Below are 15,674 nucleotides of genomic sequence, written 5' to 3'. Positions count from 1 at the left end.
CATTCTTTTATCTTTGACAGTGGAAACCTATGAATTCATATGCCAACAAAATATCATTTCTGGGCAAATCGCTGAAATTTTACACCCACTAAATTAAGTGATTTTACAATGAATGAAAATATCATTTATATTGATTCACTTCACCGAGAACAAATTTTAAAAAGTTTGAAATTTCATTACAGAGCAATCTGCCATTGTAGTTATTAGCATATTCATGTTTAATGATACCACCAACAGGACTGTCTCCTGATAATGTCAAACCTTTGATGACAACCCAAACATCTAATTAGATTTCCTCAATGAACTGTTTCCTTTCTTGTGGCTAGAGCAACAAATGAGTAACAAGAGCACCGCAATGCGGAGCAATATACGCCTGAAGGTATAATAACCTGACCTTGACCTTGAAGCGAGCCATCTTAAACATGCACTCTGCATGTCGTCTTGATGAAATCCTTCAAAGGGTTCAAGAGTTACAGAGCAGACATGAAATTGATACGGGACAGACAGACAGACAGACTAATGGACACCTGCGTCATAACATAAAACGTCCCTTTGGGCGTACAATAATACGTCCCTTCCGGCATATAAAAAGCATCAGTCAGTATCGGCTTTCATTATTTACAAACATGTTACCTTGTTAAATACTCCTCGACCAAAGTAGTCAGCGACTACTGAGAACCCATCTGGTGCCCTCTCCAGCTGGTTGTGGAATGTTTCATGTAAGTCTCTGCCATGCTCTTGAGCATGTATTATATCCATGATTTTCCTGAAATAATTTAATCCTACATTTATCCAAGAAAAAAAAACAACTCCATCATTAAACAGCCAATGAAATACAATACAATGTAAACTCCCCTAACAACACCTATGAACAGTATAAGCCTTCAAAATGCAAAACAAGTATTTTCTTCCCCATGTGACAACAGTCCTAGAACTGAATAGAATATGTCTTTGTTGGAACAGTAACAAGCTGGTATTATCAAGGTAAACATACAGCTTATTATTATAAGCACTAGAATCTAAAACAGTGGAACCTCAACTTGTGCACCATCTAAATAAATTTTCTATTCAAGACAAATACTTAAATGCAAAGCAATTTCTTTTGTAAGATACCAAAACTTTACATCAGTGTACAATCACAGTATAAACTGTTTTCATATTCTTACCTGTTTTCAACACCACAAACAGGGCACTCATTATCATTTTCAGCATAACTCTCAAAGCAACTGAAAAAAAGCATAAATACAGTAAACCTCACTTATAAGGAACTCGGATATAAGGAACACTCGGTTATAAGGAACAGTTTCAATTCCCCGATCTAACTCCTTCTTTATATGATGTAAAAATCCTCGGTTATAGGGAACTCGGTTATAAGGAACACTCGGTTATAAGGAACACTTTTTCAAGTCCCAAAGTACGAAATTCAATGGAAAACCCCTCGATTATAGCGAACAGACATAAAGAATAAAAAATTATTGAAAACCGGAAATAATTAGGAGAATCGCTTGTGGCGTCGGAGTAACGTCGGCACTTACACGCGCCTTCTTGCACATGAATAAACACATATTTCATTTAGAACTATGATCTTTAATTTGTTTATTTACGGATACAATAAAAATCATCATTAACATTTACCAAATAGTATACGATAGTAGACTTATATTTACTCAAGATTATGTTCGAGAGCTACATGTATTAGGTAGGTGAACGACAATCAGTAACGGTCACCAAACCTTGGGATATTAATATTGGTCATTATTGTCTCGTACTATTCTAAATAAATGTGCTAATTACGTGTGATTAACAATAGCAAACAGTCCAGTTTACCAAATTTTCAACTGTAAACATTATAGCAGGATAGCAAAACTATGTAGGTACAATTTACGCATTAATCCGTATGTATTGTTTAGATTTTGCGATATTAATGACGGTTTCTCCTTTCGAAGATTTGAGTTCTATACGATATTTCCCTTGTACATGTACATGACAATGTTCGCAAAATATAAATTTGAACATTTATTTTATATTAGTATTGATGTCTATCCTCGAGCAAGGTAAGGGGAGAAACTGCAACATATCTTATAGACATAATGTAGTGCTCTCTGAAGGAAGATAATAACTGACAAAAAATAAATACGAATTATGGTCATTCTTACCGATGTACATTTTGGCTTAGTTTAGGTTTAACGCCGTGTTTCAACACTATTTCAGTCATATACATGCAGGCAGTTTATTTACCATTTCTCAAGGAAAGGACCGGACTACTACTAGACTCTCAACATTCTCACATAAAGATTCATGGTCGGCCCGGAGTGTGAACACATAGCCCTTTTCAAACGTCAGTCAAATAGTGTTCACTATACAAATTGTGTTCGTTATACAAACCTCGGTTACAAGGAACTAGTTCGCTATAAGGAACCTCGGTTATAAGGAACAATATTTAGAGGTCCCAAGCTGTTCCTTATAAGCGAGGTTTACTGTATTTCATAGAATTTTCTGGATTTCTTAAAAACGTGACTTCAACATTAAATGCAAACTAATGATTTAGCACTTCAGGTCCTTCCAGTAGAAAACTTAGCAATTTGATAATTATTTTTTTCTCTATTACTTTGAACTTATATTATACTTCAAACCCTGAATAAACAAGCAGACATATTTGCATTCTTATATCCACTGGAATAAAAAATTGGCAGGATCAGAAAGTTGACTTCAATATTAAAGAAAAGGCCATGATGGCTCTGTATCACTCATCTGAGTTTCAAAGCTGTACTGCACAAATTTGGTAGAAGAACACCCAAGGAACACTGCTAAAAATTATTTTGAAATCTGGCCAGCATTCTGACCAGACTGAAAAATTGTCAAATATATAATCATGTAGAGAGAATTAGCACCACCCCCTGGAGGCCATGTTTTACAGTACATCGATCAAAATAACCTGAAGGAATCTGGTAGAGGAGCACTTCAAGGCGCAACTTTGTGAAATTATTTTGAAATTGTACTAGCGGTTTCAGTGATTTTTTCAGAATTTTCCATACAGGCGTATAGTGAAACTAGCCTGCCCTCTGTCAGCTACCTATATAAGTGGAACAAAATGAAAGAATTTACTAGGTCACCCAGGAAACATTTTGTGAAATTATTTTGAAATCATGCCAGCATTTGTTTAGAAAAATATTTTTAAATGTTTTCCTTTTGGACGCCTTAGCAACCAGATATCTGCCTGGATGACCCATATTTGAGGGAATCTAAATAGGGACCACCCAAGGAACATTCCTGTATAGTTTGGTTGAAATTTGCCTTATCATTTTGGAAGAAATATTCTTTAAAGATACTGGAGGTGACTGACCGCTTGCTGACACCCAGCCATCTTAAAAGCCAACGATAAAAACGTCACGCTTAGATGAGCTAAAATTAACTTACTGTTGGTGGAAGGAGTGTGGCTCACACAGAAAATGTACTGTAGGAAGATCTAGTGGATGGTGACATACACTGCATTTTGTGTTCTGAAACACCTTTGCCCTAAAATGACAGTATTCATATATAAAGTACAGATACTTGAAAGCTAGTATCAGAGCATCAGATATAGTTTATGTCAATACACACAAGTACACTTTGGTTCAATATTTCACGCAGATGCTGAAAAGTCAAAATTCAGGACACTGCTACATTACAATTAAACCATGAAAAAGTATTATCAAAATGTACTTTTGAAGTTTACATCTTGAATATCAACAAGTAGATAACTATATAATTATCTTTTGTATTACTATCATTTTTTGTAACAGGAATAAATTATTGACAGAATTGAAATTAAGGAGCAAAACCTACCGATATATATCAGTTTAAAAGTTTATCAATATCAATATAAAGAAATTCTGGCAACAGAAGGAGAATAAGTATGTTTTACGTTGTTTTCAGTTCTTCAATTTGCTGACGTTTTTTCTCCGTGTCTTCTTGGTACTGTTTTATTAAACGTTCATCTTCTGTGATCTGCTCATTTTCTAACTGCAGCTTGCGTATCACATAATTTTTTATCACAGACAGGGTTGCCGTTGAACTGTGAGCTAATGTCTGAATTACTAATAGTGGAGGTAACAAATTCATTTTGTCTATATCTAAACACTGTTAAGGAAAGATTAAATAAACAAAATTAGTTTTCAATCAAAAGTTCAATCACTTACCAGTTTTTTACAATCCTGTTTACGCTAGAATTCACTTTGTATTCAGTTTCAGTATGTCAGAAAGGCTGAATCTAACCTGGGAATAACTTGTGCTTTTACTATGATTACTGTATAAGTGGATATATTCGCATGACAGGATTGGGAAAAGTTTCTATGTTTAGCCCCATGTGACCTTAACCTTTGATGGCAAGACCCCAAAAACAATAGGGTCATCTACTCTGTAAGTCCTATCATCCTATGAAGTTTGAAGGTTGAAGGTCAAATGGTTCTCAAGCTATTGACCGGAAATGGATTTCCATGTTTTGTCCACTGCGACCTTAACCTTTGGAGTGACCCCGAAAATCAATAGGGGTCATCTACACTGCGTATCCAATTATCCAAAGAAGTTTCAACATTCTGGGTCAAGGAGTTCTCAAGTTACAGACCGGAAATGGTTTTCCATGTTCAGGCCCCTATGACCTTGACCTTTAATAGAGTGATCCCAAAATCAATAGGGGTCATCTACTCTGCATGTCCAATCATCCTATGAAGTTTCAACATTCTGGGTCAAGGAGTTCTAAAGGTACTGAACGGAAAGGTTTTTCCATGTTCAGGCCCCTGTGACCTTGACCTTTAACAGAGTTACCCCATAATCAATAGGGCATCTACTTTGCATGTCGAATCATCCTACAACGTTTCAACATTCTGGGTCAAGTGGTTCTCAAGTTACTGATAGGAAATGGTTTTCCATGTTCAGGCTCCTGTGACCTTGACCTTTAACACAGTTACCCCAAAATCAATAGGGGTCATCTACTCTGCATGACCAATCATCCTAGGAAGTTTCAACATTCTGGGTCAGGTGGTTCTCAAGTTATTGATCGGAAATGGTTTTCCATGTTCAGGCCCCTATAACCTTGACCTTTGATGGCATGACCCTACTCGTCGTCTACTCCATAAGCCCTGCCATCCTATTAAGTTTGAAGGTTCTAGGTCAAATGGTTCTCCAGTTATTGATCGGAAATGAAATGTGACAGACAGACGGACAGGGCAAAAACAGTCTTAAGGGAGTATAGCCTCAACAAACATTTTATATAAAGGATTCATTATTCTAGGCCATAATACTTTTTGAGCTATGAGCATCACAAATAAAAAAATCCATTATTTTGGCTTTTTCAAGAGCCGTAACTCTTTAATAAGTGCTAAAATCTCAAGAAGAATGCCAAGTGTGCAAGGTCACATCATGATAAAGACTCATGCAAGGTTTCGTGAATTTATATTAAATATTTTTTGAGACAGGCACATCATTATGAGAAAATGTGCATTTTTGACTATTTCAGGGGCCATAACTCTGGAAATAGGGGTGGAGCCAGAAAAAAAAGGATGTGCTAAAGTTTATATTATGATAAAGACTCATGCAAGTTTTCATCAATTTATATCAAATACCTTTGAGCTAGGCGCATCACAAGGTGAAAATGTGCATTTTTGACTATTTCAGAGGCCATAACTATGGAATTAGGGGGCAGAGACAGACAAAAAAAAACAAGAGGACCATGATGGTCCTGAATCGCTCACCTATCCCCAAATGACCCAGTGTTCAACTGAGTATGACGTCGTTATTTCTATTATTTGACATAGTGACCTAGTTTTTGAGCACATGTGACCTAGATATCATCAAGATAAAAAATTCTGACCAATTTTCATGAAGATCCATTGAAAAATATGGCCTCTAGAGAGGTCACAAGGTTTTTCTATTATTTGACCTAATGGCCTAGTTTTTGAAGGCACGTGACCCACTTTTAAACTTGACCTAGATATCATCAAGGTGAACATTCTCACCAATTTTCATGAAGATCTCGTGAAAAATATGGCCTCTAGAGAGGTCACAAGGTTTTTCTATTTTTCAACCTACTGACCAAGTTTTTGACCGCACATGACCCAGTTACAAACCTGACCTAGATATCATCAAGCTGAACATTCTCACCAATTTTCATGAAGATCCATTGAGAAATATGGCCTCTAGAGAGGTCACAAGGTTTTTTCTATTTTTAGACCTACTGACCTAGTTTTTGACCCCACGTGACCCAGTTTCGAATTTGACTTAGATATCATCAAGATGAACATTCTGACCAATATTCATGAAGATCTCATGAAAAATATGGCCTCTAGAGAAGTCACAAGGTTTTTCTATTTTTAGATCTACTGACCTAGTTTTTAAACCCACGTGACCCAGTTTCGAACTTGACCTAGATATCTTCAAGGTAAACATTCTGACCAATTTTCATGAAGATCCATTGAAAAATATCGCCTCTAAAGAGGTCACAAGGTTTTCCTATTTTTAGACCTAATGACCTAGTTTTTGACCGCACGTGACCTAGTTTCGAACTTGACCTAGATATCATCAAGGTGAACATTCTGACCAATTTTCATGAAAATCCATTGAGAAATATGGCCTCTAGAGTGGTCACAAGGTTTTTCTATTTTTAGATCTACTGACCTAGTTTTTGACCCCACATGACCCAGTTTCGAACTTGACCTAGATATCATCAAGGTGAACATTCTGACCAATATTCATGAAGATCTCATGAAAAATATGGCCTCTAGAGAGGTCACAAGGTTTTTCTATTTTTAGATCTACTGACCTACTTTTTAACCCCACGTGACCCAGTTTCGAACCTGACCTAGATATCATCAAGGTGAACATTCTGACCAATTTTCATGAAGATCCATTGAGAAATATGGTCTCTAGAGAGGTCACAAGGTTTTTCTATTTTTAGACCTAATGACCTAGTTTTTGACCCTACGTGACCCAGTTTCGAACTTGACTTAGATATCATCAAGATAAAGATTCTGACCAATATTCATGAAGATCTCATGAAAAATATGGCCTCTAGAGAGGTCACAAGGTTTTTCTATTTTTAGACCTACTGACCTAGTTTTTGACCCCACGTGACCCAGTTTCGAACTTGACCTAGATATCATCAAGGTGAACATTCTGACCAATTTTCATGAAGATCTTTTGAAATATATGGCCTCTAGAGAGGTCACAAGGTTTTTCTATTTTTAGACCTACTGACCTAGTTTTTGATGGCACGTGACCCAGTTTCGAACTTGACCTAGATATCATCAAGATGAACATTCTGACCAACTTTCATAAAGATCCCATGAAAAATGTGACCTCTAGAGTGGTCACAAGCAAAAGTTTACGGACGGACGCACGTACGCACGACGGACACCGCGCGATCACAAAAGCTCACCTTGTCACTTTGTGACAGGTGAGCTAAAAAGGTGGGACACAAGTAAATATCCTGATAAAGACTCAAGCAAGGTTTCATCAATTTATATCAAATACTTTTTGAGCAGACAAAAAATTGAGAGGTGCGCAAGTTCATATCATGATATAGATTCATGCAAGGTTTCATCAATTTATATCAAATACTTTTTGAGCTAGGCGCTTCACCAACTTTTTTCAGAAGGATGTACGCATGGACTGATGGATGCACGGACGGACGAGACCAAATCTATATGCCCCCTTCACTGAGTGGTGGGGCACAATGAAATGTCAAAGGTAGATTGTTAAGCTTTACTTGACTACACAGATGTTTGTTTTGGGTTTAACGCCATTTTTCAACAGTATTTCAGTCATGTAATGGCGGGCAGTTAACCTTACCAGTGTTCCTGGATTCTGTACCAGTACAAACCTGTTCTCCGCAAGTAACTGCAAACTTCCCCACATGAATCAGAGGTGGAGGACTAATGATTTCAGACAAAATGTCGTTTATCAAATAGTCACGGAGAACATACGCCCCGCCCGAGGATCGAACTCGCGACCCCGCGATCCGTAGACCAACGCTCTTACCTACTGAGCTAAGCGGGCAGGCTTAACTATACTGATGTGTCATGTTGAAAATGAAAATTTATGCTGGCTAATATTTTCGCTAATTTTTTTAATTTGCGAAATTTGCAAACATTTCTACATTGCTAACTTTTCCACTTCTACAGTATATTTGTCATTACAATTTACACCATAAGAAGAACCCCCAAAAATAACATTACACCAACTCGAAGTAAAATTTCTATTTGTAACTGCATTCTTGGATTTCTGGCCAGTATCAACAGGGTTGCCACTTAGTTGAGAAAATAAAATTCCCTGACTAAACCATACTTTTCACTGACCAATACCACCATATATTTTCAGCATCATCCTCCCCTAAAGCTGTCCAATCCACATTTTATTTCAGATATAACAAACTTTCATTAACAAATACCAAAATATATGAGTAAAAGAATAGGATTACTCTGCTCTGAAGGCAAGGGTTGCAAAGCCTTTCAGTCTTCAAAATTCCAAAGTTAACATGAAGAAGAGTGCCAGAATGTCACAATATACGCCCGTCACAGCAAATTTCTTTACACTAGCACCTGTATTTGCAAATGGAATTTTAAATTTATGGTAGTAATTCTTGTAATTCTTTTGTTTTTCTAAATCCACATAGAGATAGGTCAAAATACACCTCAGAATTGGATGTAATATGCATGTTGTACTACAGAAAAGTGGTCTCGATTTTTCCCTACGACTAGTAATGAAAGAGTTACGATACAAGCTATTTATAGTAACAACAAAGGGAAGTAATTCTAAAGAAGGGACCTGCGCATGATACTCCGTCTCATGATGGTGTACAATTGTACCAAGTTACATCCATGCATGAAGAAGAAATGCTTCGGACAAAGTCATTCTTGTATCCGACCTTTGACCTCTAAGTGTGACCTTGACCTTAGACCTAGGGACCTGGTTCTTGTGCAAGACACTCCATCTCATGGTGGTGAACATTTGTGCCAAGTTATATCAAAATCCCTCCATGCATAAAGAAGAAATGCTCCAGACAAAGTTTTCATTCTTTTATCCTTTGACCTCTAAGTGTGACCTTGACCTTAGACCCAGGGACCTGGTTCTTGCGCATGACACTTCGTCTCATGATGGTGAACAATTGTGCCAAGTTTCATCAAAATCCCTCCAAGCAAGAAGATATGCTCCGGACAAAGTCATTCTTGAATTTGACCTTTGATCTCTAAGTGTGACCTTGACCTTAGACCCAGGGACCTGGTTCTTGCGCATGACACTCTGTCTTATGATGGTAAACAACTGTGCCAAGTTTCATCAAAATCCCTCCATGCATGAAGAAGCTATGCTCCGGACAAAGTCTGTGGACGCCGCCCTCCCGCCAAGGGAGTTCCCATAATACGTTCCGTTTTTCAAACGGGCGTATAAAAACGAAATTAATTAAAACATATTTAAATTATCTTTATACATAAATATCACACTAAAATGTGTTTGGAAATACTTAGAAATACTGCTTGAAGACTGCCATAGCCACTAAACATTTTAAACATCGACCCAGAATTTCATTTCTTATCAAATTTCATTTTTCACTGACCATTATCAATATTTCCCTGATAATTCACTGGCCTTGAAAAAAACTCATTTTCCCTGACTTTTCAAGGTAAGTGGTATTCCTGATCAACTTCTTTCACAGCCTCTGACACAAAACTGGGATGAATGTTTCATACAAATCGTCAAAGAGAATCTTGTGTGCTGTGGACCCTTCAGACTGAATCCACCAGGTGGGAAATATCAGATACTACAGACACACAAAGTTATGGACCCACTTGTTTCAAACTTTAACCTTTAGCATGCTAGATAAATTGTCGTCTGCTGGAAATGTCGTCTGCTAAAATTGTAAAGTTCATTCAATTTGCTCCAAAATTGGAAGAAATATTGTCAGAGTAGCAAACAGCTTGGAACCTGATCAGACGCCGATTTAATCGGCGTCTGATCTGGTTCCAAGCTGTTTGCAAAGGCTGTTAAATTCGCCTGCAGCAGGCTAAGGGTTAAGAGGCAATAAAGCTAACAGTCGATTAACTTTTAGGATTATATTTCAACATTTTAGATGACTTAGAAAACCAACTGTATGGGTTAAGGATTATGAACAATAATAAGAGAAATTCCCAGGACTAATATTTAAGCAGAGGTTAGTTTAACAGTTGGTTAAAATTTCGAAGAACTGGGTTATGGTCTCTGACCTATTACCAGATCTTAACAGACCTGCCAATCAAATTGATTGTGCTGGTAATTAATGACAAGGATATGATGCAAAACAGTGCTAAGCTGTTGTTTAAGGTTCTCCTTTTTGGAAAAATATGACAGTGCCTGCACCCACAGGTTCGTGTCCTGCATTCTGGAAAAAAGTAATTTTCAAAACTGTTTTTAATGTATTTTAATGTAAAAACAAAAATATAGTAAAACATCTATTAAATCTTAACAGAAAACAAATCACAGTCACAAAATTACAAAGTTTCATTATTTTCTCTAGCTCCATAACTCCTTCATCCAGACAACAGAAAACATAACTCATGAATTATTGTGTAACTTTAAACCTAACAAAAACAATAGGCTTTATTACGCTAAATTCAGCTGATTTTGTACATTTCCTGGAAGAGCCAGAACTGGTTCTTATAACAGAGCAGCTATTTAAACTTGTTACCTTACTTACACCTTCCCTCAGAATTTCAAATTGACCAAATTTTTAAAATATCACATAGAAATAATTCTGTCATAAATGTGTTCAAGTGATCAAGGATTAATTTCAAACAAAATAACAGATGCACTGTATGAGAGGGTACGAAAATTCTGTACTTACCCATAAGTTTTACAGGTTTGAATTACAAGATCATAGGCATCATTCTCCATATGATATCTGAGTATCTGCTGGTACCTGTAAAACACATATAATTAAATGTATCACCTTCAAAACATTATCATTTACTTAAAAAAAAAAGAAACACACTCATATCTAACAAATAAGAAAATAAGAATGGCCACACATGTATTCTAGCTATCTTTTTTTTGTGTCCAAATTTGTTCTCAAAAAGCATTTAAAACCTCTGCCTAGAAAACAACAAGAGGGTCATGAAGGCCCTGTATCGCTCACCTGACCTTTCGACCTAAAGATCATCAAGATTAACATTCTGACCAAGTTTCGTTAAGATATGGTCATAAATGTGGTCTCTAAAGTGTTAACTAGCTTTTCCTTTGATTTGACATGGTGACGTAATTTTTGACCCCACATGACCCAGATTCGAACTTGACCTAAAGATCATCAAGATTAACATTCTGACTAAGTTTCATGAAGATTCAGTCATAAATGTGGCCTCTAGAGTGTTAACAAGCTTTCCCTTTGATTTGACCTAGTGACCTAGTTTTTGACCTCACCTGACCCAGCTTTGATATTGACCTATAGTTCATCAAGATTAACATTCTGACCAAGTTTCATTAAGATATGGTCATAAATGTGGCCTCTAGAGTGTTAACTAGCTTTTTCTTTTGATTTGACCTGGTGACCTAGTTTTTGATCCTACATGACCCAGATTCAAACTGAACCTTGAGACCATCAAGATTAACATTCTGACCAAGATTCATGAAGATACAGTCATAAATGTGGCCTCTACAGTGTTAACAAGCTTTTCTTTTGATTTGACCTGGTGACCTAGTTTTTGACCCTAGATGACCCAATATCAATCTCATCCAAGATTTTATTGAGGGTAACATTCTGACCAAGTTTCATTAAGATTGGGCCAAAATTGTGACCTCTAGAATGTTAACAGCCAAATTGTTGATGACGGACGACTGATGGACAGACGACAGACACAGGGTGATCACAAAAGCTCACCTCTGGTGAGCTAAAAACCCAAACTTTTTACCATTCCCAACTTAAATGAGTTGCTACACAGGAAATTTAACCTAACCAGTGTACCTGGAAACTGTTCCAGTACTGACCTGCTCTCTAAAAGTACGCTTACCCTCATGTACCATGACTGGAGAAAAAACTATTCCAGACATACTTTATCAATCTGATAAATAAGTAAAATAACATTATTCAAACATATATATTATGTTCTCAATTTCAATGTCCCTCAACACTTTAAGCTTGTAAAGACCAAGATATTTATGCCCAACATTTCCTCAAAACACAACAGAAATAATAATACCAGTGGTTTACTTACAGTCTAGCTTTTTCATATAAGCAAAGAATTCCATCCTTAAAGTTGTTCATCTGACACAAAACTAATGCTTGATCCAGATCATAGTTTGCCTGAAAATTAACAATATACAATATATCTACAGTGTACCAGATAGAAAAGAAAAGTGATTTATCAGCATTGTGCTTTGTTACAGCATTTTTCTGGTATTTGTGAAGTAACCTCTTTCATGTATATGAATTCATCAATAATTTGTAACAACTTTTAGAAAACCGAATTAATATTCAACAACAAATTTCAAGGCATCTAGTAGAGGTTTTGTGGAAACAGGAGCTACATTCCTATGACAAAAAGAAAGTATGCATTTTCTTTAATATCCATGTTTAAATTTTTCACTTCCAACACTGAAGTATTCATTTGTACCGATACATCAGGCTAACATTTTTATCTATAGTCAATACTGCGATAATGTATTGTACAATAATCATCATACATACTTCAGGATTTTTCAAGATATCTAATATTTTGTTCTCCCTGCTAAACTTTCCCTGTAAAGAAATACATATACCTAGTTTATTTCACCATAAATAGGCCACAAAAAAATGATATCAGAAATTCAATTACCGTAAAAATTATTAGTAAACTATCAATTTTTTTCGCGAAAAAAATGTATGTCTCTCATCACTTAACACACAGACATTGTGAAATACCACATTTTAAGAGCCATGACTCTAATGAATATCACGAAACAGTAACATTCCAAAGATATAACAAACTAGGCTTGGCACTGGCTACTCCTGTAAATTTTGGCGGAATCCCAACCAGAAAAACAACTGGTAATCTGCTGAATACAAGTTTAACCAGTTAAACTGAACTTCTTAATCCTATCCCTATTTCTGTCTTTGTTGTCTTTTTCAACTTTCTTTTCAGGCCAGGAACAACTTCCTTGGACCAGTAAATTGGGGACTTTCACCAGCTCATATGGCCTGGTTTAACTGAAAAACTAGTCTCAAAGAATGGTTGACTGTTACAATAACAATTTTCTCATAACATTATAAAGTGTAGACCTTACCTCTTTATTTTCCATGTGTGTGATATCATGTAGATACAGCTCTATCAATGTGTTATAGAGAAGGCTTGGAGAATTTCTATTCACCTGAAATAAAAGCTCTTACTTTCATATGCTGTTTTATTTTCATAAAGCAAAAAGACTATCACATACATAGAACATCACAAATCACACGGGAGTTTCATTAAGGGCTGGGGGCAAGGATTCCCCCAAAGTTATATGATCTGACGCCCCTGTTACTTTTCCTGAAGTAATTAAAGTTCCAAGTGGGAGGACCTGGTAACCTTCAGACCCTCCTCTACTTTGCAACTTCCATCTTTCTAATGAAAACCCTGCTTACAGTTTTGTTAATAGGCAATAATGATGTGTAAGTTACTAAAAACTAGTATTAAACCCTTCCACTGAGATTTATCCTTATGTAAATGATGTCTGTGTACAAACAAGACAAGCTTTTAAAACAATGTTTGTAAGCTACAAAGCTAAAACGTTGACTCTAGGTCACTCACCAAACTAACCATAAGTGCAGTGGAACTAAAAGTTGGTTTGGCCACCTTATAAAATGCACTGAACTTTCTTTAAATATAGCGCCATAAGTCACTGCTTTTCCCTAATCTTATAAGCAATTACATGAAGTGATTAAATTTACTTACTGAGATCATATGTTCCAAGAACTCTATGAGTTTAGCCGAGTTATTCACAAATATATGTATGAACTGTTCAGCTGGTGCACGATAAACTTGACCTTGTGATGTACTCCCTGAAATCAACAAAAACGGAAGATCTGAGAATGCTATGAGTGTACAAAAAACAAGTTTTTGTAAAGATGAAGAAAATGTGACTACATTTAACCTAAAAACTTGAATGTCATTGAGTTGCCATTGTATATAATAGGCAAATGAAACAAAAAGCAAGCTACACTCTATCAATATTTTTTTTGTTGAGGGAGAACCAGGTGGTACAAAAAGACATATATTATTACTAATGTTCACTTTCCGTCCTATACATGAATTCCCATTATCAGCGATAATAACCTAACTTCCATACGTTTGATTTTGTGTAAATTTGACTTTTCATATGTGTGCAATTCATGATAAGTTTTCTGTAACAGATCATTTTGCTTTATATATTTATTAAATATTTTGTCATGGTTAAAAAAAATTACCATTACAAGAATGGGATGTAATGAGTAATTTTCATATATAACAAGATGAACTTTTAGATAAGTTGAATCCCTATTATTCTGTTGTAACGTTTTTCCAGAACAGTCAGATAAACACATAATGGGATAAATTTGGTTTCTAATTGAATTGGGACAGGATTTAGAATGACATCAAAACATTTCTATTTTGTTTGAATACTCTAGTCCATACAAAAGTAATCATGTGTCATTTTATTCTACCAAAAAAAAAAATCGTAATTTTATGATATTAAATACGAATTAGATGCTAAATTTAGATTCTATTTTCGCCTTGGGATTTCTTCTGTGGAAAATGTTTCAGGGAATGAATAGGAAAACAAGTCTAAACTGGCTCTTGCAGAAACCTACCAGTACTATAGGTGAAAAAGGAATGTTAGCATTACAGAAGTCTATACACTGATTTTCAATTGTGCACCCTGATATACCCTGAATATCTACCTTTAAAATAAACATTTGTTTGTAAGGAATGTTAAAATCTGTTTGAATCAAAGGCTACAAAATAATTTTACATAACTGTTTTACCTTCTAGTTCCCCTGCATCTACAAGTGGCCCTGAAATATTGAAATGATAAATGATTTCAACATCGGAGGTACAAGTATTAACTAGGAAAAATCAAATCAAACTGAATTTCTCAAACAATTACATTTGATAAAACACCGTTTATAAATTTAAAGACTCCATAGCTTCTTAATTTTCTGAGTCTTGCATAGTCATAAATATATACTAAAAGTGATAAAAATGACAAAATATTAGTAGATGTCATAAGCTGTTAGAAAATTCTTTACAATGATTTAAATAGACGAGTTTAAACATACTATCAGTGGGTTTGTAATCTGTACACAGTCTCTTCAGTAGTTCAGTGGTTTCGTCTGGTCTCTCTGACATCAACATCTTACCATACTTCTTTAGATTTTCATCTGCCTACAGTGCAAGTTTAATCTAGTTAATAACCGAGATAGAAATCTACAGGGGTAGAAATGTACTGAGACAGAAATGAGATAGGAATGTATCGAGATAGAAATGAGACAGGAATGTACCGAGATAGAAATAAGACAGGAATGTAACAAGATAGAAATGAGATAGACATTTACTGGTATGAGATAGAAATGAGACAGAAATAGAAATGTATTAAAACTATAAGGATCTTACATGCTTGCCTGTGTAAGACAGGGTTTTCCCTACCCGAAGGACAGTGTGGAATGGAAAACCAAGCGGTTT

The 15,674-nt window shown here is 35.8% G+C and overlaps 1 protein-coding gene across 1 annotated transcript in view; it reads right to left on the bottom strand.

Annotated features, from left to right (window-relative positions):
• LOC123566489 (vacuolar protein sorting-associated protein 11 homolog) overlaps positions 1 to 15,674 on the bottom strand; it is a 30,384-nt gene that overhangs the window by 924 nt on the left and 13,786 nt on the right. The window contains exons 14-25 of the mRNA XM_045360642.2: positions 15,272 to 15,377; positions 14,978 to 15,007; positions 13,908 to 14,014; positions 13,261 to 13,344; positions 12,686 to 12,736; positions 12,213 to 12,301; positions 10,850 to 10,924; positions 10,299 to 10,387; positions 3,905 to 4,112; positions 3,418 to 3,516; positions 1,167 to 1,226; positions 634 to 766 (exon numbers count right to left, since the gene is read on the bottom strand). Of these exons, the coding sequence (XP_045216577.1) occupies positions 634 to 766; positions 1,167 to 1,226; positions 3,418 to 3,516; positions 3,905 to 4,112; positions 10,299 to 10,387; positions 10,850 to 10,924; positions 12,213 to 12,301; positions 12,686 to 12,736; positions 13,261 to 13,344; positions 13,908 to 14,014; positions 14,978 to 15,007; positions 15,272 to 15,377 (1,131 nt within the window). The remainder of the gene's footprint in view (positions 1 to 633; positions 767 to 1,166; positions 1,227 to 3,417; positions 3,517 to 3,904; positions 4,113 to 10,298; positions 10,388 to 10,849; positions 10,925 to 12,212; positions 12,302 to 12,685; positions 12,737 to 13,260; positions 13,345 to 13,907; positions 14,015 to 14,977; positions 15,008 to 15,271; positions 15,378 to 15,674) is intronic.

Source organism: Mercenaria mercenaria, chromosome 8, assembly GCF_021730395.1.
Source record: "Mercenaria mercenaria strain notata chromosome 8, MADL_Memer_1, whole genome shotgun sequence".
In the NCBI taxonomy this organism is placed as follows: domain Eukaryota; kingdom Metazoa; phylum Mollusca; class Bivalvia; order Venerida; family Veneridae; genus Mercenaria; species Mercenaria mercenaria.
The sequence above is the reverse complement of the archived record's forward strand: the minus strand, read 5'-3'. Positions and strand labels throughout refer to the sequence as shown.